Source organism: Myotis daubentonii, chromosome 13, assembly GCF_963259705.1.
Source record: "Myotis daubentonii chromosome 13, mMyoDau2.1, whole genome shotgun sequence".
In the NCBI taxonomy this organism is placed as follows: domain Eukaryota; kingdom Metazoa; phylum Chordata; class Mammalia; order Chiroptera; family Vespertilionidae; genus Myotis; species Myotis daubentonii.
In genome coordinates, this window is record NC_081852.1 from 37,960,546 (window position 1) to 37,984,881 (window position 24,336).

General features: G+C 39.1%; 1 protein-coding gene and 1 non-coding gene across 4 annotated transcripts in view; one reads left to right on the plus strand and one right to left on the minus strand.

Moving 5' to 3' along the window:
* Positions 1–1,919: 1,919 nt before the first annotated feature.
* SLC16A12 (solute carrier family 16 member 12) overlaps positions 1,920–24,336 on the minus strand; it is a 63,744-nt gene continuing 41,327 nt past the window's right edge. The window contains exons 1-7 of one of the 3 annotated variants that reach the window (XM_059662790.1): positions 24,176–24,223; positions 20,083–20,331; positions 14,938–15,041; positions 12,329–12,472; positions 10,282–10,861; positions 8,001–8,260; positions 1,920–4,900 (exon numbers count right to left, since the gene is read on the minus strand). In XM_059662790.1, coding sequence (XP_059518773.1) covers positions 4,638–4,900; positions 8,001–8,260; positions 10,282–10,861; positions 12,329–12,472; positions 14,938–15,041; positions 20,083–20,192 — 1,461 coding nt within the window. In that variant the 5' untranslated portion in view covers positions 20,193–20,331; positions 24,176–24,223 and the 3' untranslated portion in view covers positions 1,920–4,637. Of the gene's footprint in view, positions 4,901–8,000; positions 8,261–10,281; positions 10,862–12,328; positions 12,473–14,937; positions 15,042–17,352; positions 17,532–20,082; positions 20,332–24,175; positions 24,224–24,336 lie in introns of those variants that run through there. The other 2 variants (XM_059662791.1, XM_059662789.1) reach the window with 2 other exon arrangements.
* LOC132215080 (U6 spliceosomal RNA) lies at positions 19,345–19,451 on the plus strand. Its single transcript, XR_009448435.1, has one exon. It is a non-coding gene; the product is annotated as a U6 spliceosomal RNA (small nuclear RNA).

The following is a 24,336-nucleotide window of genomic DNA, read 5'->3' on the forward strand; positions in this document are numbered from 1 at the left end:
CACAGGGGGAGCGCCGCTCAGCCGGAAGCCAGGCTGGTGAGTGCAGCAGCGGTGGCCCAGGGAAATAGGGCCTAAGCCAGCAGTTGGACATCCCCCAAGGGGTCCTGGACTGTGAGAGAGCACAGGCTGGGCTGAGGGGCCAACCCCCCCCTCCCTCCCCCAGTGCATGAATTTTGTGCACTGGGCCTCTAGTGAAGTATAACTCAATGCCCTGAAATTTTGTTTTTCTATTTAGAGAAGCCAAGTGCAACCCCCAAATCCCAGCAATCCCAAAAGTCCCAGATACCCTTATGGGTCCCCTCACCAGAACACTTATTAGTGTCAACTTGTGTGTGGTTCTGCATTGACCTTAGAAAGCCACATAAAGCGGTTGCCCAATGTCCATTCCCTTATTCTCAGCTTCTTCCCCTAAAAAGAGTAGAGGCTGATTTCAATCCCATACCTGGCTGTGTTCCTCAGAACCTCCTCAAATTTCTCCAGCACATGATGGATTCTTCCTCTCCTAAATGCCAGAGTATGCAGTACTCTTAGCCTCAGGTTTAATAACTCTAGGTGTTGCTCTCACCTGTGTTACTTTCAATTTACCAATTAGGCAGTGAACTTGAAACCGTGGTGGGGGTGCTATGTGTATTTTGAATTCCCTACCATATACAACATGGTGGCAGATTCTGAGGAGGTGCTTAATAAGTAGTTATTATCTTCTCTCACCGACTCTTAATGCTTGGCAGCATGCTGATTGTCAGTAATGCCTGATTAGTTAGAGGCCAGCATAGGACTGAGCAAAAGACTCTAGTCAGGAACTTTTGCTCCTAGCCAAACCCTAGTCTAAAGTTTTTGTGTGAAGTTAAAACAGCTTGTGTGGTGACTATATACCTGTAATGCCATCTTTTCATGCATGAGGCGCATGCGCTCCATCTTTTCCCAATGTTCAAGCCTCCAGTGTGAGCAGCATCCTGCTCCCAGCCCTGGCACTCTATTGAATTCAGCCTGTCTGTCTGGGCTGAACACAGTTGTATCATTTTTTTATAGTCAGGCCTCAATCAGGTAGCAGCTCTGGCAATAGGTATACAAATCTATTGTTTGGTAGAGGTTTTTTTTTTTTTCAAAGAAAAACTCAAACTTTGAAGTATGAGGAGAAAAACTCAGATATCTGCCTTGAATTCACCCTACTTCATTTCAATAAATAATTTCAGAATTACACCTATTGGGACCAGGAAGGTGAGAGTCAAGCTGACATTACCATCTTCATCGTCACTGGGCAATGGTGCAGGCCCTTCAGAAAGAACTCAACTCCTCACTGAGAAAGCTGACTTTGGTAATGTGGAAGGCAGAACTCTCCTTTGTGACAAAGTGTGCTCTCCAACTGTCTCCCTACTCCCTCCACACAAATGTCCCCAAAGAGAAACCTGGATCAATAGACACCAATTAAATCACTTAGCCTGGAAGTAGTGATCTTGATAGAACCAGACGCTTGGGAAAACTCTTGGAAATTTTCAACCTAGAATCTCCCCATCTATACTTGGAAGATTCAAGTATAATCCAAAGGATTTTATCTGCCCAAGGAAGGGCCTGTTTCCAAAGGGCTTCTTAAATCCACATAAAAAAATGATCGGAGTGGGCAGGAGAGAAGGAGGCAGGCTCCAGCATCAGCTTCCTAGTTTTGCAGGATTTCACAAGGTACTGGACCTGATGCTTGTTTCCACACCTATAGAATGGCGATAATTTAGGCTCTTGGGGGATTAAATAAGCAATAGGAAGTGCTTAGCAAAGTAGCTAATACATTGGAAGTACTCATAAATGGTTTGGGGTTTTGTAAAATATTTGATTGCTACCACATCTTTTATACCAGTTAAATCTTAGTGTGATTCAGACAGGCCCATGCACCATCCAATCCAAACCCCTTGTGTAGCGGGAAAATGTTTTTCCACACACGACTATAAACTCATTTTATTAAGCTTTTGAAAAAAGAAAATATTAGCATAAATTTCTGATCTATTAGAGACATCACAATTTGAAAAAGTATTGACAGCACTTAATGTTCTTTGTTTTCCTACTCAATTTCAGAGTATAGCTTGCAGTGACATAAAAAATATTTAAGATCTGGCATCATCTCACCACAATTTTGTCCTTCATCCCACAAAACACATCATTTCCACAAATCCTTCCATTTGAAATAAACAATTGTGTGTAGATGACAATGATAGTCTCTAAGATCTACATTTCCCTACTGGTTTTCTAAATATGCTGCCCCACCCCCCGCAAGAAAAATAAAATAGAAATTTATGCATGTATAAAGTCAAAGTATCTCAAATATATTATACAAATTTTTAAAAGCTCTGATCTCTATGCTCATTTTTCATGAATATTTATAATACTTTAGAGAAATTATATTTCAGGACCAGAGAAATAAAATTTTACTATGATCACTTCTAGGAAATATATATATATAATAATATTAATAACTGTTTCTATTTTAAAAAAAACTTTAGACTTGAAGGTTCAAGAAATGACATTTGGTGTAAAGTGCTATTCTAAACACATGTAACTTCATTTTCAACTTTGACTTTTTACAGATATTTTCCAAGTATTGTTTTAAAATTACAGAGAAGAAGAGAACAATAAAGAACTTACAGACATGGACAACAGTGCAGTGACTGTGGAGGTGGGTGGAAGAGGGTTTATGGTGATGAATGGTGATGGAAAAATAAAATAAAGGAAAAACACATTGCTCGAAAAAAATTATAGGTGACAAAGTTCACAACTAAATTCTCACACTAAGTAAAAAGATAACAAATAACATTGAAATTTCTTTGAAAAACAACTATGAAATATTACAGTTTTCTCCCATCAAATCAAGTCAGTATTTCATTCTGAAAGCATTAATATGTAGTTTTATTAAATAATCCAGTTATGTGCAAAGACTTGCTGAACATGCTTAGTTCATCTAAAATCTTCCTCATTGCCGTGTTTTTTCCCCTCTCAGTACCTCTGGTAGGGCATTTGTGAGGTCTCTTGGAGGACAGTGGATTAAATGGCCTTCAGCGTCAAAATATTTCCTTGAAGTTCAAATTGAAATGTGTTCAAGAGTTAAAATCCACTTTTAATTGTATAACTTGCCCCTATTTAAAAGTGTAACATAATTTGGGGTTCAGGATTATCATGCTGTGTAATTAAAGGGATTAGAGACAAGTTGGGGGCCATCTCTTCTCTCCCCATGCCTTCCCTCTTCAATCTGAAGACTCAGAAATTATCCCAAACCAGTGGAAAGTAGAGTACTTGGGAATTAGTAAACTATTCTAATCCAGTCAATTAAAGTGTTCTATGAATTATAAAATATCACACCACTAGCCTTCTTAAACTTCTTCCTCTCCCATGATCGAAGTTATAATTTATGAGAGTACTATGATGCTGAAGTTAACCCCTGACACATTCTCATTCAGCTAAAAACGTCCACTAAGTTTCTAATGAGTATCCATGAGGATAAAAAGTAGTGGACAATTGAGCAGGAAGTAACACAGAGAGAAAGGCATCTCACCTTCAGAATATCTCTAGAATAATATTTTTCAGGCAAAACCCCCAAATCCTGTTTTAGGCGATGATGAACCTAAATGTCTAATCTGAAAAGAAAACTCTCACCAGAGACCTGCTGATTCAAAAGTTCAATTCTTGGCCAGTTGGAATACTGCCAATATTTTTCCATTCCTAACAGGAATGTGTCTGCAATTCATAAACAAGAACTTTTTTCCCAAGGAGGAAAAAAACAAACACACCAAGTGTTGGTGTTAACATTAAAGGTAGAAATTGCCCTTGCAACTTGGTTGTTTTGCTAAATTAAAATAAGTATTGCACGTGATAGTAACGAAGGTGCGAGTCTGGGACACAGTTTTAGGAAAAAGCCTTTCATTTTCCAGTGCACTATTTCAAACAGAAGATCTTACCAGTCACCCTTAGGATAATTCCCAACCACGGCATTCTGTGATTCTTTGGATTCTCAAAGTGGTGCCCACCGTTACCAAAGGCAAGGGCTAGCTGAAGGAGTAAGAAGGGTGGAGGGGGAGACAGTCCCTTTCATTCTGTATCAACCATTGTCTTGAAGAATCTAAAGTATTCTTTAACAATCCTGTTTAAAACCCTAATGAGAAGCTCCACTATGAAAAAGGTTTGGCACCTTCACCTTCCACTACCATACCTCAGCTGATCCCTTCCTTCACAGTATAAAGTAGACAAACCTACATGTCAATGATTCTCTTCACCTTCTAACTGAAGAAGGAAGGTGGAGGCCCAGAGGGTTTGAGACAAAGCTGCTGCCCAGTGTCATCTTCTTTGTTCATGCCTTGGAATTACCCCTAATTACAGCTAACTACATCAGCTATGTCCTAACATTCTCTATGGAGTGATGCTCACTGCCTGAAAGATGTGAGTTCCATTGTGAGTGCAAATCCCAAATGAGGAAACTCTGAGCCAGTCCAGCTTGCTTTGTTACTTGCTATTTCCCCCTATAAATATGTGAACAAAACAACAATAATAATTTCCTTGGAAGGCAATGCTTCTGCCAAAATAAAATGCTTTAGAAACAGGTACAAGCCAGTGGTCCCACCTCTCTTAGCCCTGCAGATGCCCAAGCTCAAGGCCATTGGTCATGTGGGATTGTAACCAGGCACAGAAATAGCCACAGATTCCCGGTCTTTCTGATCTAATTCACTTGCTACAGAATAAGCCACCGATCCGTTGGTCCATAGCTGCAGTTTGGCATCAGATTCTTGGGCAAGGATCCGCAGCTGGGGTTTTTTCATCTTCTTCACAAGTCTAGCAAAGCCGAGCAACACAGAACTAAATATCATTGAAAATCCACAGAGAAGAAATGCAGCTGTGTAGCTGCCAGTCGTGTCTACTAGCCATCCTGTAACAAGCAACAGCAAAATCATATTGTTGAGTTGAAAATTCAATTACTTACACAGTCTGAAATCTAATAATTTTTAAGGCTAATAACAACAGATTGCTAGCACCACCATTCACCATTATAACCTTGACACAAAAAGCAAACATCTTAAAAATATTGTGCAGCAGCTGAAAATGCATTATATTTTTTAGGGAAACTTCTAAAATGGATTGTTATTATGTAAAGTGCCCAGAAGAGTGTCATATTCTTTGTACCCACAAAATAAATATTACATATTATTATTAATCCCATGAGATATGGTTGAATGATAAAAGTAGCATCATTCAAATTATTGATGTTGGGATCAATTATCTAGGGTGTTAAGAGAAAAGAATCATATAAAATGCGATTAGTATTCCCAGCACCAATATTCTGTCTTCAATACATGTTTCTGGATAAAGCAGAATCCAAATTGTCAATTGGATTCAGTCATTGTACTCCATCCAGTTTGAAAACCAGAACTTTAGATCATTTTAGAAGTTGCAAATGCAAATTTCAGGAAGCATAATTCTGTTATCACAGCTTTTTCCCCTCATCTCTTGTTACAACAGGTTAATCTCAACATCTATTCCAGCTCTAAATTTTGAGGAGAACCAGGGCATATGTTATGCAAAATATGGGCCACACTGATCAGAGAATCAATGGGGTAAAGTTAGACTTTAGCAGGCAATTATTTTATATTAAAAAGTTAAATTCCTCCAAAGTTTACTTGTACACTAAGAAAATCCACCAGAGAAGCATATAGTGTCTCCTCTCACCCTTTTCAAATCCATTAGTTAAAAAATGGCATGTAAAATTAGTCGGCATGGCTCAGTGGTTGAACCAGGAGATCAGGATTTGATTTCCGTCACGGCACATGCCCGGGTTGCGGGCTTGATCCCCAGTGTGGGGCATGCAGGAGGCAGCCGATCAATGATTCTCTCTCATCATTGATGTTTCTAGCTCTCTCTCTCCTATCCCTTCCTCTTTGAAATCAATAAAAATATATTTTTTAATAATAGCATATAAAAATTGTTATAAGCCCCACAAACTTTCCTGCAATCCAAGGTGCTCTCAAATATTCTAGTTACCTTGTGACTTGCTTGTGCATTCTGAACCAAACAGAAGAAACTGAGTGGAGAGTTGTCATTTTTAAAGATAATTAAATAACAGAAGTATTACAATAAGGACCCACACCTAACCCTCTACTGCCTGGCAATCAGTACAGTGTCTGATTTGCCAAATAAAGGCCCCAATTGACAAAAGGATCCAGGAATCCTAATTTCATTTCATGTCCAATGACTTTTTAACAGAATGACACTGCTCCTAAAGGTTAGCAAACAAAACTGGCTATAAAGGGAGGAGGGAGGAACATTTTGGGGGCAGTTTTCATACAGGAAGCCCTAAACATATAGTCCTGTATCATAGAGTTTAAACTGACCAGGAATTTTCATCTGCAGCCATTAAGCAGCCATAGTTTCCTCTCGTTTGCTGCTTTTAAGCACTTGCTGGAGTTTGACAATAACCCTCAACTATCTACTCACAACAGCAGCTAAAGCAGAAATTTTTTAAAATTTTAAAATAGCATATAAAAATTGTTATAAGCCCCACAAACTTTCCTGCAATCCAAAGTGCTCTCAAATATTATAGTTACCTTGTGATTTGCTTGCCTTCTTTTAAAAATTCCCCTATTTGCTTCTAGGCAAATGTTCAGCTCATTTCTTTTTGTCTGTCTTCAGAGACCTTCATTCTTTTGGTTTTAATTTAGGCAGGTACTACTCTGGACCAGTTCGTCTCAATCAAGTGAGATGGACTGTCACAAGAAAGCTGGCTGAGAATTTAGATTTCTGACACCCGCAAAGATTCAGATCACAGAGGGATGGTCAAGAAATCTGCATTTTTAACAAAGGCATCAGGGGATTCTAATGTAGGTGGTCCCAGGACCTCAATCTAAGAGAAATTGGTCTTGACCACATGCTCTGGGAAGGAGGGACAGGGTTCTGACGCATTTGCTGCTATAGCAACAGCGCCAAGCACAAGGCTGGTGTCCACAAGCAATAAGTATTTCTTGAATTCACTTATTTCATCATGCTTTAAATTTCTTTAGCATTTTAAAGTTTGCAAAACATTCTAGATATTTTATCTGATGAATCCCAAATCTGTATGTCAACTGTATCCTCCCTCTAAAGCTCAGATTTCATCCCTAAAAAGTTCTATTGGTCATTTTATTGGGTATTTCATAAATCTCAATATGTCTAAACATTAAATTCATTATTTTTTTCTGACAAAGCCACTTTCTCCAACTTCCTTATTACTTTTAACCATGCCATTGTTTTCTAAGTGATTTGGGACTTCTTTCTCTCCTTTACCCTAATATGCTTAATTTAGTTGATTTGGGTTTTTTTTCTTCTTATTGTTTTTTGCTGTTGTTGTTTTGGTTTTTTTTTTTTTTTACAAAAATTCCTCCTTGCTCCCAGAGCTTATTTTTATCAGCCATAGTTTAAGCCTTTATCAGTTTGCTCTTGAACTATTAGAATGGAATCCTAACTGCTTCTCCCCTGAATGACCAGATCAATTGCTAGATCACATTTTCTGAAATATACTCTTTACTATGATATATTACCCCTTTGCACAAAAACTGTAATACTATCCAGAGTCTCTAAAGAATATAGGGCTCCTTTGGCTGGCACTCAAGACACTTCACTATGACTTATCATTTCAGCCTCACCACCCATCTCCTATTAGAACCCTGTACTCCCACCAGACTTTCCTATGAATGTGCCCAACCTAATGTATAAGTCTGAACAGCTGCTCCATTCCATTGTTCTCATCATTAACATGGAATGGAAACAAGACCCTAATTTGGAATGTTGCCTTTCCAAGGAGGCTAAGGTCCCTACTTGGTTAGAAGATTATAAAACAAGGATATAGGTGAGATCATGATGTTTTGGTGGCTCTTACATCCCTTTCTCTTTCACTCTTCCCCAACTTACTTCCAACCCTCATTTTCTGTGTGTGAGTTCACTGTTTTCACATCAACACAACAAAGAGAAGGTGTTTGGGGTTCTCTCTAGAAACTTACCTGAAATGGGTGGGCTCACCAAGTATGGCACTGCATGAAGAAAGTACACCACACCGAGTGCTGATGACAAAGAGGTGGTCCCCACTATTTCTGCAGTCACTACTGGGATCAAGGTCACATAGGCACCATCAAAGTAGCCAAAAGTACAAGAAAAAGGCACGAGCAGTGGGAGACTTTGAAGCATTGGTAGGCAGAGATAGCAGAGCCCATCTAGTCCCACGGCAAAGAGGTAGCAAACATACTGGTAATTCTTCAGACACCTGTGGATTTGAAGAATAAGAATGAGTGCATGTGCACAGGTTCTATCAAAGAGCTTTAGAACCAGGCCAGACCGCAGTAGGCATGGCAGTTACTTACAGAGATGGCCTCCCCATTGAGTGTTATCTATGTTGTCTTCCTATCTTTCTTTTTTTAGAATCTTATTTTTCAATTACAGTTGATATTCAATATTATTTTTTTATTAGTTTTGGGCATATTCCTATTTTTCTTCTGGAATATGCAAATGTAAGAATTTATCTCTCTAGGGAGCATGGTGTGGTAGAATATAATATATGCTCTCATTAGAAAGAAGTTTGAATGAATCCCGTCCTATCACCTACTAACTGCCTAACTCTAACCTCAATTTCTTTAGCTATAAAAAGGGAAAGTTATCTCATAGGATTACTCCAAGGATAGTCATAAAATAACTTGTAGCTTTTCAAGATACTAATATATTCTAGCAGTCTACCATATTAGATGCTTTCAGATATGTTACTCATGGCTATCTGCCACACATCTGTGCTCAAAAAATAATCCAAGTGGTTACATAAAGAGAAAAACCATAATATCAAGACATTAAAATGATTTGTCAGAGACTATGAAGGTCTTGTACTAGCACTAAGTCTTATTTCAAGACCTCCTCAATGGAGGTAATATTTTCTCTCTGTTGCTCCAAACCCATCCATGATACCAATTATTTCAAACACTATTTATAATATCACACCAGCAGTTTATGATTTACAAATGTTTTTCCACCCATAGTCTCATTTGAGCCTCCAAAATCCTGTGAGGTTTACAGGCAAATATTGCCCTGGCCCATTTTACAGATGAAGACCTTGCGGACCTGAGGGTTAGGTGATTTTCCTTAGGTCCCAGTAATAATAAAGGGCAGAGCCAGCACAAGAATTGAGGTGTGGTACATCTCAGACAAGAGACCTCTTTATCAGACCTACGCCAGGCTGCTTCTTGTTGAGTTATTTGATTATAAAGACAGGTACTCCTTGCTCTTCCCCTCTGCCTTAACCATTAAAATTGTGAAATTAATTCTAACTATTACATTCATAACACTGCAGAATGGCAGTTGGATCCTGATTAATTACCAAAGACATAATGTGTGAGAAGCCACAGGATGATAGCTCTCTGAGGTCATAGCTCCAGTGTGAATAGTCCATCATCTAGGAGAATATGAGCAGCTTGCTGTCTTTAATCCAAACTGATAAGCATTAGCTGAAAAAACTACTCAGTAGATTTCTTATAACTTTGGTTTCTAAGCCTACAATTATAATGTAAGTATTTGCTATCTGCACTTTCAAACATAAGTGTGTGGCCTCAGATAAGGTGTACCTGGTCCTCCTTCCTAGCCTGGCTTCTTTTGCTCCTCTCTCCACTGCCAGCCAGTCTCTGGAGTGGTTCAAAGAAAACTAAAACCACGACACCCAGCCATAAATTGTCTTACCTGTGGACTGACTTGACTTAGGCTGGAATTAAATCAATCACCAGAACTTATAGTTGCCCTAGTGTTTGGCAATTTAGAAATACCCACCATCCTAAACCATCTAGAACAGGGTTGGCAAACAATGGCCAAATCCAGCTCACCACTTGCTTTTGCACTATCCACGAACTAAGAATGGTTTCCCATTTTTGAATAGTTGGAGGGAAAAAATCTAAAGAACAATAACTTGTGACATATTAAAATTATATGAAAAATTCAAAATACAGTGTCCATAAATGAAGACTTACTGGAACATAGCCACTTCCCTTTGTTCATGTATTGTCTATGGGTGCTTTGGGGCTACAACAGCGGAGTTGGGTAGTTGTGGTCATGTGACCCACAAAGCCAAACATGTTTATTATCTGTCCCTTCACAGAAAAAGTTTGCCAACCTCTGACTAGAAGACCCTTCAGACACTGAAAACTTGTTAACATTACTCAGACTTAGGTATCCTACAGGAAAAGGAGATGAGGGAAAATCACAAATTGGAGTCCCCTGATGGGGAATCAATTGTGGTTTCATGAATTTTACCTTCTGTCGGTTAGCCATCCAAATGTGATATTGCCAACGATGTCAATCACCCCAAGTATGGACATAAGGAAAGCAGCTTGCTGGTGACTCACTCCAACACTCAGAGCATAAGGCACCAAGTACACAAAGAGAGGGCTGCAGCCGTAAGCCATAAACAGAACAGAGATGGCTAAAACAACAAAGTCTGACATCAGTAAGAAACTGTACTCCTGCTGCAAAGAGCAACAGAGGCAGGTCTGCACCCATGCTTTAGTCCAAGTTGAACAAGGAGACGTCCGCTTGAAGTCTTGTTTCTGAGTTCTACAGACATGGTTTGGCTCTCGACTTGTCTGGTACTCTTTAAGAGTAATTGGCCGCATCAAGGCACCGCAAACACAAAGATTCAAAACGAAGCCCCCAAGAATGAGTAGTGCTCCCCGCCAGGAAAACTGTTCAATAAGGAGCTGGACCACAGGAGCCAGGATGAAGGTGCCAATGCCACTTCCCGACATGGCGATCCCATAAGCAAGGGCTTTCCGTCTGCTGAAATACTTGCCAACCATGGCAATAGCTGGAGAGTAACTAAGTGCAAATCCAAGACCTGGGGATAAAGAGAACTCTGTGAGTGCTGGTGCACCAAGAACAGCCAAAGAAAGAAAATATCTCAGAATGAAGTTATTTGCATTAAAGAGAATCTGACCTTCTGTTACCCTTTCAAAACACCAAGCTAAAAAGGAGTCTCTCTCCCTTCACCAGTCATCCACAATTTGGAAAGTATAGCATGTATATGACTTTCTTCTTGGGAAGAAAAACCTTAAGGAAATATGACTTCTTTAAAAAATTAAATGAGCCCTAGCCGGTTTGGCTCAGTGGATAGAGCATTGGCCTGCGGACGAAAGGGTTCTGGGTTTGATTCTTGGCATCTAATGTCAAAGAAGGAAAAGGAGAAGTCCCTTTTGCTTCTGTTCCCATCTGCAGTGGAGGGTGACCAGTGATCCCAACTGGTCCTGAGGGGTGTCCCAGATGTGAGACCCAGTGCTAAGACCAGGACAGTCCCTGGGAAACTGGAATGACTGGACACCCCAACAGCCAGGCCCTTTGGGTTACATAGGAACGATCCCTTTCTGAGCTCACAGAGCTAGATTTATAGCCCCTCTAGGAGCTACATCAGTTATTGTCCTGATCATGCTACCCCCTGGGGCACAGTGCCTGGACATGAGTTAGTGCTACTTCCCACACCCCACTGAGTGATGAGGCAAACTGCTACTCAGTCCTACCAACCAACCCCACCTTGACCCCACTCAGTCTCCTTATGGAATACATATGTTGCTTCTCTATGATCCCCCAAAGCAGCGGTTCTCAACCTGTGGTTCGCGAGCCCTTTGGCGGTCGAATGACCCTTTCACAGGGGTCGCCTAAGACCATCCTGCATATCAGATATTTACATTACGATTCATAACAGTAGCAACATTACAGTTATGAAGTAGCAACGAAAATAATTTTATGGTTAGGTCACAACATGAGGAACTGTATTTAAAGGGCCAGAAGGCTGAGAACCACTGCCCTAAAGTATACCTCCATAAGGTGGAGAGAAAATGTGAAGTTTGAGAATATTCTCCACAGGGGCTTTCTTTTTTAAATTGGAAACCCCCATTTATTGGACAATCATATTCACTTTAAAGCAGGGGTGACTCGAGTCAACTGCAGATAGTATTTTAATGTCTTGTCGAAGATATTGGGAGAATGATCACTGCTGGAAATGTATGTTGCCCTGGCTCATAGCTCATGGCTTCTTAGTACAGAATCTCAGCCATACACCTCTGCCAAAGGGAAAGCCAGCAGTTACTTTTATCGTGTGGCTGAATTAAAGTGGTGGGACATTTTCATTACAGTCGCACAATAAACTGCACTTCCAGCTCTTTTGTTTAACTGCTAGGTAGCTAGACATAGGCTAGGTCAGCAAAATTATGCATCTAACAAAGTGAATAATTTATGAATTATTGTTCTGTTGATTGATTGACAACTCCTGAATGGGGTGGGGTGAGACAAGTGGTACAGTTGCCCTTACCTGTAAGAACTCCCAGAGTGAGGTAGAGATGCTTCAGACTGGTGGCAAAGGAGCCCAGGATGAGACCAGTAGATGCAAGCAAGCCACCCAGCATGATTCCCACTTGACAGGATAAATGGTTACTGACAACACTCCCAAGTGGAGCTTCAAAAACAAAAATAAATAGGGTCAACAGAAAGGCCTTGGGGTGTTGCATTGGCAGAGTAGAGAACGACCAACCTTTAAAGCATCAAGCGTCCCTCCCCCCGCACCCTCAACCCTGCAAACTCATTCTACAGATTTGGAAAGTGAGGAGAGAGAAACTGACTTGCCCACAGTCACACAGTGTTACACAGGAAAAAGCCAGGGAGAGAGATGATAGACAAATGTCACAATCTGGCAGTGTATTCAGGCTTTAGGAAATCTCTGGATGAGAAATTGACACCCAGAAAAATCTAAGAAAATGCTCACACCCATCGTGACATTTTGGTTGACCTCGCTCTATTTGTGGTTTAACAATGCGTCAGCATTGTGCCAATTTCCAGGTTTATAAAATATTAATTAAAGCTAGGAGAGGCCGATGAGAAATTGCAGCCCAAGGGAATATGACATCCCCAAGATCACCAAGAAGTGTGTAGCTCAGAGCACCTGATACCAAGTTCAGGGTTATATCACTATTCCTCTGGCTTTTGATGGTAGGGAGGATGGGTAAGGAATGCATGTGAATTTCTTTCTAAGGAACAATTCATGCTGACACCAGTACTTCTAGTAATGAGATCAGAAGAGCTAGTTCTCTGAGTACCAGTGGGGTATAATTTTTTTATTGATCAAGTTGAAATTTAGGCCTGATTCAAATGTACATGACAGAATCAGTCATCAGCCTGATTGATGTCTGCTATCCAGTTAAAACAGTGGCTGGCTGTATATAGAACCTCTGGAGAACAGGAATGAGCAAATCTCCTAAAAGTATGTCTAATTTTCCTGACAGCTGCTGCTACGGTTATTGGAAAAGTGACAACATTTTAACCAAATTCAATGAAAAATGTTAACTTCTCTGTTTATTATAGGGCAGTTATGTCCCCAAAGAGCATCTTAGATGCGATTCTGTAGCCTCTTGTTCATCCTCTGTACTCAACCAATGTTGCCAGGTAAGCAATTGTGAAGTATGAGAATATTATCGTGTGGCTGAATTAAACAGGCCTTGAGTCCTTGCATGGAATTTAAATATGCTGCATATTTAAGGTCATGCTAATATGACCCTACTTTGGCTCAATGTCTCACATGGTCATTGTGACCATATTGGTCACTGAAGTTCATTTATTTCTCTTTTGGGGATTATGAATAGTCTCCAAAAGATAACAGAGGGAAATGAGTCACCTGTATCCTTTGAGAAAGACAAACATTGCTCTCTTGACTTGCTTATACAAACACTGTGACTAACGTGACCCTGAAGACCCAGTGATTGTCTCACCAGTAAATAAATAAATAAATAAATAAATACACACAAGACAGAAAACCCAGAGATATTATTTTTTTTATCCCTTAAGACCTTCCAGTGTTATCGGTAGAAAGAGTCAATTTAGCCTTCTCCTGAAACCTGCCTTTCAGGTTTGCTCTCAAATTCCTTCTAACTAAGGAAATAAATTTCAGAACAATTGAATTAATTCCTGAGTATGTACATTAAAAAAATAAATATGAACTAGTATCTAGAATGGAATCAGGTGACATCATTTATAAGTTAATAATATTTCCCTTTACCACAAAGACATGGCCTGGAAAGAGCAGTTTTCTAAAATACTCAGGATTCATCTCAATAAAACGATTAAATGGGTCTAGCCTGCAAATAGGTCCTATCAATGTGACTCAATCTCAGAAACTCTCTAAGCCACTAATTGAACAACTTTGATGTGAATTTTAAAAAAAAAACAAAAATCCTCAAAGTTAGCTTTCCTTTACTAAATATATGGAGTGACAGGTTCCATTTATTTTGAGAACACTCTACTTACCCTATATATTGAATGAAATGACAGCTATGGTGAATGTATTTATCTCAGGATTGTACCATCCTATCCTTCCCTATTCCTTCTCTTAAGAATGAAGATTTATGCATGAAAAGTGATGAAATCTATGAGACAAAGTTTGAAATCTCTGGGAAGGAAATGGAATGAAACAAAACTTGAGAAACAATGCACATATTGTGTGCACTCACTTAAGGGGATCCTATAGAAATGGCTCAGGGTGCTATCCAAGGACTTACATGACTGGAGAATGAAGGGATCACAGCATTTGGAAGAAAGAAGCCATGCATACACTGTATGGCTAGCTACTTCCAAAATCACGTAAGTCCTAGGATGCCCAAGTCCTCTTCATATAGAAGAACCAAATGGAATGTGTCCTGCTCAGTTATTCACTGCCTGTTCCATCTGACATCAGCCAAGACCATTAATTCCAAGAGCATGTCTGGTTGGGTTTGGCTGAAGGGTAGGATCAACCTTTTCTTTTCATCTTAGCCAATTTTTACCATAGTCTTTCTACTAAGAAAAATTGGTAATCAAAGGCAGTAGAAGGTCATTGTCATGTACAATTTGACAGTAGCTCGTAGCTATCTATCACTGGTAAGTGATACTTACCACAGAGCATGGTCATACAGTCTACAATGGAATGGATCCATGCTGTTTGTGCATAATCCTGAGTGAAGTATGTCTGGAACTCCACAAAAAAAACTGAAATACATCTGAAAAATACAGTGCAAGCATGTTATCCAAAAAAAAAGAATGAACATGCATTTGAATCAGAGCTTAAAGTTTTATTTCCATCAACTGTTCCATGGGTTTAAATTGGTTTTCAGTGGTACTCTGCTGGACCATAATAAGTGAGAAATCAGAAGCTGACCATTGAGCAATTCTAAAGGACAAGAACAAGTGTTCATTCACTGGAGGGGCTGCTGAAGCCAAGTAGATATGAAGATCACTGCTGTAGGGAAGATCTTAAGAAAAAGATGGCAGGTCAAAAACATGTACTTTTATTCATCTTAATATTTAACTTACATCTGTAACATGTAAGAGGTTGTTATATAAGTTAAAATCTATAATAATAAAAGTGCAATATGCTAATTATACAGGACAAAGCTGTGGCGGGCGGGGGCTGAGGCAAAGGTGGCCGCTGCAGCAGCAAGGGCCAAAGCCCTTGCATGAATTTTGTGCATCAGGCCTCTAGTTTAACAATAAAGAGTTATACATCACCCAGCAATCTCATGTCTAGGTTTTCGGGGGTTTTTTATCCTCACTCATAAATATGTTTTTATTGATTTTTGAGGGAGAGAGAGAAACATCAATCGGTTGCTCTTCATACTGGGGATCAAACTCACAACCTGGGTATATGCCCTGATTAGGAATCAAAACAGGTAACCTTTCTGTGTAAAGGACAATGCTCCAGCCAACTGAACCACTCAGCCAGGGCTCATGTCTAGATTTTAACCAAAGGTAATAAACAGATGATGAAGAAGATGAAATTAGGTACATACAAAAAATATTCTGGAGAACTATTCATAATAGTCAAATATTATAACCAACCTCTTTGTCCATCAATAAGGGACTGGTTAAATAAATTTTGGAATACCAAAAAATGAAATATTGCCCTAGCTGGTTGTCTCAATGGTTAGAGTGTCAGCTGCAGACTGAAGGGTTTCCGGTTCAATTCCAATCAAAGGCATGTACCTGAGTTGTAGGCTGGTCAGGGGTACGTGCAGGAAGCAACCAATCCAAGTGTCTCTCTTACATCAATGTTTCTCCCTCTCTTGTTCTCCCCCTCCCTTTCACTCTCTCTAATAATAATAATAATAATAATAATAATAATAATAATAATAAAATATTATTAAGGATTAAAAATGATGGTTTGATCTGTTTTGATTTGGAAATAAATTCACAATATAATGTTAAATTAAAAAGCAATTTACAAAATAGTTTGTACTGTAAGGGCTTATTTTTATAAATGCATATTTATGTAAATTAAAAAAACACCTGAAAACATATAAACTAAAAACTACCCAGTCATTATATGTGAATTGTGAGATAATAAATTATTTCATTTTTAATTTTATTCTGCATTTTGAATTATTTTACAATGAACATGCTTTCTTATATAATCAGAAACATATGGATATACACACACAGAGGTGGGGAAGGCATACAGAGACAGAGATGGAGGTGAAGACAAAGAGACAAAGAAATTTTTATTCTGAAAAATGGTTAATTACAAGAACTCCGAATAGCAAAGAATCTTGAGAAAGAAAACCAAAACAGAACATATCACACTTCCTGATTTCAAGCTATACTATAAAGCTATAATCATCAAAACAGTATGGTGCTGGCATAAAAATGGACAAATAGATCAATAGAATAGAATTGAGAGCCCAGAAATAAACCTAAGTATATATGGTCAACTAATAATTGACAAGGGAGCCAAGAATACTCAAGGGAGAAAAGACAGTCTCTTCAATGGTGCTGGGATAATTGGATATTCACATGTATAAGAATGAAAAAAAGAAAAGAAAATGAACCCATATCACTCACAAAAAATTTAACCTGAAATGGATTAGAGACTTAAATGTAAGACCTGAAATCATGAAATTCCTAGCAGAAAACATAAGGATAAAGCTCCTTGACATGAGTGTTGGTAATGATTCTTTTTTTATATGGCACCTAAAGCACAAACAACAAAATAAAAATCAAACAAGAAGGACTATATCAAACTAAAAAGCTCTAAACAGCAAAAGAAGCCATCAGCAAAGTGAAAAGACAACTCATGGAATGGGGAAAAATATTTGCAAATCATATATCTGATAAAGGATTAGCATCTAAAACATAAATAATTCATTCAACTCAATAGTAAAAAAACAAATAACCCAATTTAAAAATGGGCAAAGGACCTATGTAGACATTTCACCAAAGAAGATATGCAAAAGGTGAACAGGTACATGAAAACATGCTCAACATCACTAGTCATTAGGGAAATGCAAATTAAAACCACAATGAGATATCACTCACACAGTTAAAATGGCCACATACAAGTGATAAAAAAAATGCTGGAGAAAAGGGAACCCTTGTGCACTGTTGGTGGACTTATAAACTGATACAGCCACTATGGAAAACAGTATGGAGGATCCTCACAATATTAAAGACAGAACTACCATGTGATCCAGCTATTCCACTGCTGGGAATATATCCTAAGGAAATAAAAACACTAGCTTGAAGAGTTATCAGCAACCCCATATTCATAGCAGCATTATTTGCAATAGCTAAGACATGCACATGCAACCAATCTGTGTCCATCAACAGATGAATGGATAAAGAAGTATATATACATACATATATATATAATGGAATATTATTCAGCCATAAGAAATCCTATCATTTGTGACATGAATGGACCTTAAAGGCATATGCTAGGTGAAACAAGTCAGAAAGGGAAAGACAAATACTGTATGATCTCACTTATATGTGGAATCTTAAAAACAAACAAACAAAAACCAAACTAATAGAAAAAGAGATTAGCCTTGTAGTTACCAGAGGTGGAAAGCGGGGGAAGGGGTAGGTGGCTATAGCTAACACTGCTGTATGATATAGGGAAGTTGTTTAAAAAGTAAATCCTAAAGAATTCTCATCACAAGGAGAAAAATCTGATTTTCCTATTTTTCCTTTTTTTAATTGTATCTCTATGAGAAGTGGGTGCTAGCTGAAAGTGTTGTCATCATTTCACAATATATGGAAATAAAACCATCATGCTGTATGCCTTAAACTCATACAGTGATGTACATCAATTATTTCTCAGTAAACTGGGGGGAAAAGAAAAATTTAATTGCCCGACAGGCACTGATTCTCTGAATTGACAAATCACCCTGCAGGCTATTTTCCTTGACCATCTCCAGTTCTCTTGGCTGCTTCCTGGTTCATGACATTTAGATTCTGATCTGGCTGAGTCTTCACACTTTTCTTCCTCTGAGCTTATTCTGCTCAGGTATCCTCCCCTCCGCCTCTCCCAGGAACCTTGGATAGCAGGCCTTTGCTGCCAGCCACAAACCTCTCTCCTGGCTTCCAGCAGCCCTTCTTATGAAGCACTGAGCTCACTTCCAGAACTTTCCCATCATAGGATGATGGGAGCTTCCACACTAAGAACCAAGATGCAAGAGATTCCTTTTAACTCTATGACCTCCTCACACCCCAAACACAAGATCCATAATACAGTGGAAACAATATCAAACTCAACCCCAATTGTATAATCTTAAGCAAATCTACAGTGTATTACGACACATAATTAATCAGCCTTTATTGTGGCAAAAACAAACATCCTGCTTCTTTCCTGCATTATGTGTTTGTTATGAAGGTAACATCAATGCTTTTATTAATGACTAGAGGCCCAGTGCACAAGATTCGTGAACTGGTTGGGGCAGGGGGTCCCTCAGCCCGGCCTGTACCCTCTTGCAGTCTGAGACCCTTTGGGGGATGTCCGCCTGCCAGCTTAGACATCCCTCTTGCAGTCAGACATCCCTCTCACAGTCTGGGGCTCTCACAGTCTGTGACCTGTTGCTCCTTACTGCCCTCCTGCAGCAGAGGCTGGAGAGGCTCCTGCCACCACTGCTGAGCTTGCCAGCCATGAGTCCAGCTTCTGGCTGAGTGGCACTCCCCCTGTGGGAGCATACTGACTACCAGGGTGCAGCTCCTGCGTTGAGCATCTGCCCCCTGGTGGTCAGTGCACATCATAGTGACTGGTCGTTCCGCCATTCGGTCAATTTGCATATTATGCTTTTATTATATAGGATGCCATCAAATAAAGTTATTAGTGCAAACTGCTTTCTTTTGCTGCCATGGGTAAGCTGCCAGAGAAGAACAGAGTGCAATTTGAATGGGAGCACCTGTAGAGGAAAGAGCTGGCACTTGCAGATTTCAAGTATGTATTTGTTCTAATGAGTCTCAGTGTGTACACGTTTAACTTAAGCACTTTCAACACTATGCCCTGGGATAAAAGAAAAAGAGAGAGAGGTGCTCACTTCAGCAGCACAAATACTAAGATTGGAACAATACAGAGAAGATTAGCATGGCCCCTGTGCAAGGATGACATGTAAATTCGTGAAGCATCCCATATTTTTTATGCTGTGCACCTCAAACTAATACAACACAATATTGAATGTAAACTATAATTAAAAATAAAATTTAAAAACCAAAAAAGAAACTTTCTCAGAATATAAACATGTGAAAAATAAAAAGAGAGAGAAGATATGAGTAAATAAGGAGAGAATCCATGTATTTATGCTGCTGCTCTCGTCTTCAACCAGAGACCTCAGCCTCCACCACCAAACACACAGCCAAATGCAATATGAAGTGAAAGAACTTAAATGAAGGTTTTAAGCTTCAAAGGGCTCAGTACCTAGTAAGTGAAGAGGTTTTCAAGGACTATTTTAGCCTTATATGTTTTTCCTTTCTGGGATGAGCTGTGTATGAAGACAGGTGGCTGGAATAGCCACAATATTTGGTCTAAACATGTCCTAACACTTAAGGTTTATGTGTCAGACATTATCAAAGAGACCACAATGCAGAACTTTTTTTAAGTATCAGAAAATCACATTCCTCACAAAGAAAAAGATGTCTGAGCAAAGAAAATACATACACACACACACACATTTTCACAATGGCAGGTTCAGAAATAGAACGAAGCAGACTTAGAACAACAACAAAAATAACCAGATCATCTTAATAAATCAAGAAGAAAATGCCACTAACCTGGTTACTGCCCGGGTACAGATGGTGACGAGGAAACAGCCAGCCACAATCATCCAGCCCCAGCCCCCATCTGGAGGGGAGGTGGACCGGGCTCTATTTACTTTTGTCATGGTTTTCCTTTTTTCTTCTTTTCCAAGTTACTCCAACAGCCCAGTTATGATCCTGGAAGAGTTTACTGTCCCGTGACTTCCTGTTGGCATTCAAGATTGGCATAGAATGCTACCTGGCACATGGGTCACTGTGGGCCATCTAAAACCAAAATCAGGACATATTTATCATTTATTGACATCTCCAAAGGTTGATTTTTCAATGGGCAAAGATGATTAATACTTTCCTGTTACATATGATTATTTATAACTAAGAATATTGGACTGGGGCAAAGAGCATTAGTGTCCTTGGAGCCCCTCCGCCTTCTCTTTCATAGTAGATCCTCTCGAATTTTTGCCAACCCACATGCACCCAGTTTGATGCCATTTTCCCTAGCCTTTCCTGGAGGTAGGGGTAACAATGTTGTTTTAGTCTTGATGAAAGGGATGCAAGAAAAAGTAATAGGTGCCGCTTCTGGCTCATCAGATCAAAGACAAGGGCGCTTTCCCAGGACGTCCACAACCCCCTTTCCCACAGGCTGGAACATGATGTGGAGACAAGAACTTCAACCACACAGACCAGGACATCGCCCTGGGGCTGGCAGAACCACAGGATAGAAGGAGCCTGGGTCCCCAGAAGACTCTTTGGAGAAGGCTGCCTCTCTAGCTCTGGGTTTCACATACCTCTCACTGTCAGAAGAAAGATAAAATAAGCATCCGTTATATTTGAGCCTCTGTATTTCTTATCTCTTTTTTTAATTAAATATGTTTTTATTTATATTTTTGGAGAGAGAGGAAGGGAGAGGGAGAGACAGATACATCAATGAGAAAGAAACCTTGACTGGCTGTCTCCTGCATGCCCTCTGCCGGGGATCAAGCCCACAACACAGGTATGTGCTCTAATTGGGAATGGAGTCAGTGATCTCTTGGTACATGGGACAACACTCAATCCACTGAACCACAATGGCTGGGCTGTTTCCTATCTCTTTGTGTTTATGGTATGTTTTAGATCTTGCACTCTCTCTCACAATTCAACAGGAATAGCATTCACTTACACCTGCACACAAAAGAATAACTCACCAATTAGACACAATTAGGTGTCAAGTGTCATGAAATGACAGAATCAATTATACAAGTTAAAAAGCCAAAGCTGCCCTAGCTGGTTTGGCTCAGTTGATAGAGTGTCAGCCTGCAGACTGAAGGGTCCCAGGTTTGATTCCGGTCAAGGGCACATGCCCAAGTTGTGGGCTCGATCCCTAGTAGGGGGCGTGCAGCCGATCAATGATTCTCTCTCATCATTGATGTTTCCATCTTTCTCTCCCTCTCCCTTCCTCTCTGAAATCAATAAAAATATATATATTTTTTAAAAAGCCGAAGCTTAGAAACTTCTGTCCTAATCTCTTCATTGGTTTTTCCATTAAAATAACCCCCAAGGTTAAACTATTTTCCAACTAATAAAGACCATTATAAACTTTTGAACAAAAAAAGATACAGAGGCAGAGCTGCCTCAAACAGACTGTCAAACTGCAGCAAGAAGGCCGGGGAGGGTAGGGGGGCAGAAGGGGGGGGGGTAAGAGATCAACTGAAGGACTTATATGCATGCATATAAGCATAACCAATGGTCATAAGACACTGGGAGCAGGGGAGGCCAGGGGATTGTCAAGGGTTGGGGAAAAAAGGAGACATATGTAATACCTTTGTAATACTTGAAGCAATAAAACTAAAAAAAAAAAAAAAAAAGTTTAGGAGAGCAATAAATAAATGAAAGAAACTAATTAAAAAGATATAAAAATGAATGAAAAAACTAATTCTGAAGATATAAAAAATTAAGAGAAAACTATCCTCAGAATATGGTTAAATAGCAAAAAATAAAATAAAATTGGAGGATAGTTGAGCTGCCCTTAGAGAAAAATGAAAAGTTTATCTTCTGGAAACATTTAACCAAAAAGAGATCTGAATTCTGGAAACTTGAATTTCAAAGTAAGATGCCCAAAAGAAAAGTTCTACAGATAATAGCTTTTATGAAGGAGGATAATGAAATCAATCACCCATTCTATTACATGGGCCAACAGTCAAAATATCCTCATCATGAATGCAGAGCTTCCAATAACCTTCTGAGGATTAAGTTTTTATCTTAAACTTAATGAAAATAACTTCTTTCATATAGAAGTATCTGGTACAGTATCTTCGTGCCTGCATAAACAACCATAACACTACAGAAACTATACGTAACAGAGCAGAACTGTGATGCGTGAGGGAAGAGAATCAAACAAGATCAGCCTTATGATTACCTCAACTTTCTATTTGGAAGCAATTTCCAGACTAGAGCATAGGTAGGGAAAAATCAAGTAAAACTATCTTACTCAAATGAAAAGAACATAGATAAAAAGTTGGGGAGGCCCAAGGACCTGAAATTTGCAGGACAGCATACCAGGGAACCATCCAGAAAAAAAAAAGTTCTAGAAATCTGCATAAAGATCCCTTCAAGTCTTTGAATTTAATTCTGGTCATGTGTTAAGTAGAATTCTAGAAAACTAGCCAAAATGTAGTATCTAAAAAACTAGAAGCTAAACAATGCCCAGAGTTCACACAGGGTTGGGAGATAGTGGAATTCCTATCAGTCAAAGAGGAGAGAACTTTTTAATGCTCAAGACATTCACTAGAGACCCCAGAAGAGTCATGCCTTATTTATTACCAGTTAATAAGTAATAAGTTAATAAGTTATTTAGTACCAGGACTAAATAGAATTAGAGCAGAAGCCACTGTGAAAAGTGCTAACAAAGCCTGAAGGCAAATCTCAAAAAAGATAAAGCAGATCCTCGAGGAACTTCATTGTCTGACAAAACTTAAGGATATTCAAAGGAAGAAAACAAAATGCAAACGTTCAACCACGAAAAGTCATAATGTCCAGCATCCAAACCAAAATTGCCAGACATGCTACGAGGCACAATTCTTTGACTGACACCAGAAAAAAAAAGGGAGGTGGGGTACTAAAGAGATTCCAAAATGACAGGGATTATGGGATTAGCAGATAAGGACTATAAAACACCTATTATAATTATACTCAAGGATTTAAAGGAAACTGGAAGATATTTCTTTTAAATGATAAAATGGGACTTCTAGCATTGATATATACAAGTACTTGGAGTAAAAAATTCAGTGTTATCAGCATCATGGTGGAATAAGATGTCCCTCATATTTGTTCCCCTCCCGCAACAACAAAATTTTGGCATCTACACATAGACAAAAGTGCATTTGAGGGAGCTGAGGGACCCTGGAGGAGTCTCACCCACCCATGCATTGGGTAATAGGCAGAGATAACTCAGTCCTGCCTGTGGATCCGCAGTGGTTCATGAACCAGCTCTAGCCCATCTTGGCTGTAATCTGAAAAACACCGTCTTAGACAATCTCCCACAAATGAGAGAGCCAGAAGTACAGGTTTTCAGGGGAAAAGTTCCAGCACACCAAGGAAGAAAAATAAAATAGCTTGGAGAAATTCAAGCGGGTAATAGGAACAGCTTGCCTTTACTCCATCATTCCTTCCCCAAGCAGAATGGCTGAGGGCCCTCATAAAACCAAACATAGTACAAGAAAGGAACACCATTAACTGATATTGCCTAATGAGCATAGAAGCAAAATCTTTAACAAAATATGAGTTAATCAAACCTAGTAACATATAAAATAGATAATACATCATGACCTAGTGATGTTTTCTTCCAGGATTTAAGATTCATTTAACATCTGAAAATCAATCAATTAAGTAGGAAAATTATATAGTCTTAATAGGTTAAAAAAAAAAGACATTTCACAAAATTAACACTCATTTACAGTGAGCATTTCAGAAAACTAAGAAGTAGAGGGGAAATTCCTCAACCTGATAAAGAACATTTATTAAAAGCTTGCACCTAACCTCAAAACTAATGGTAAAATTAATAAATGCTCTATGCCTAAAAAAAAATTAAAAATAAATAAACTATTTTCCAACTCAAAACTCTAAATCTACCTACCCATAAATGTCCAGTATGAGACCAGCCTGGCTTAGTGCTTCCAGTGCTATTAAAGACTGCTGAAACAGGCAGCACTGTGCAACAGCCCTTTGAACAGTGTGATGAAATAGAATTAGAAAGTTATTCATAGTCTTAGAACAATGATCTCATTTCTAAGAAGT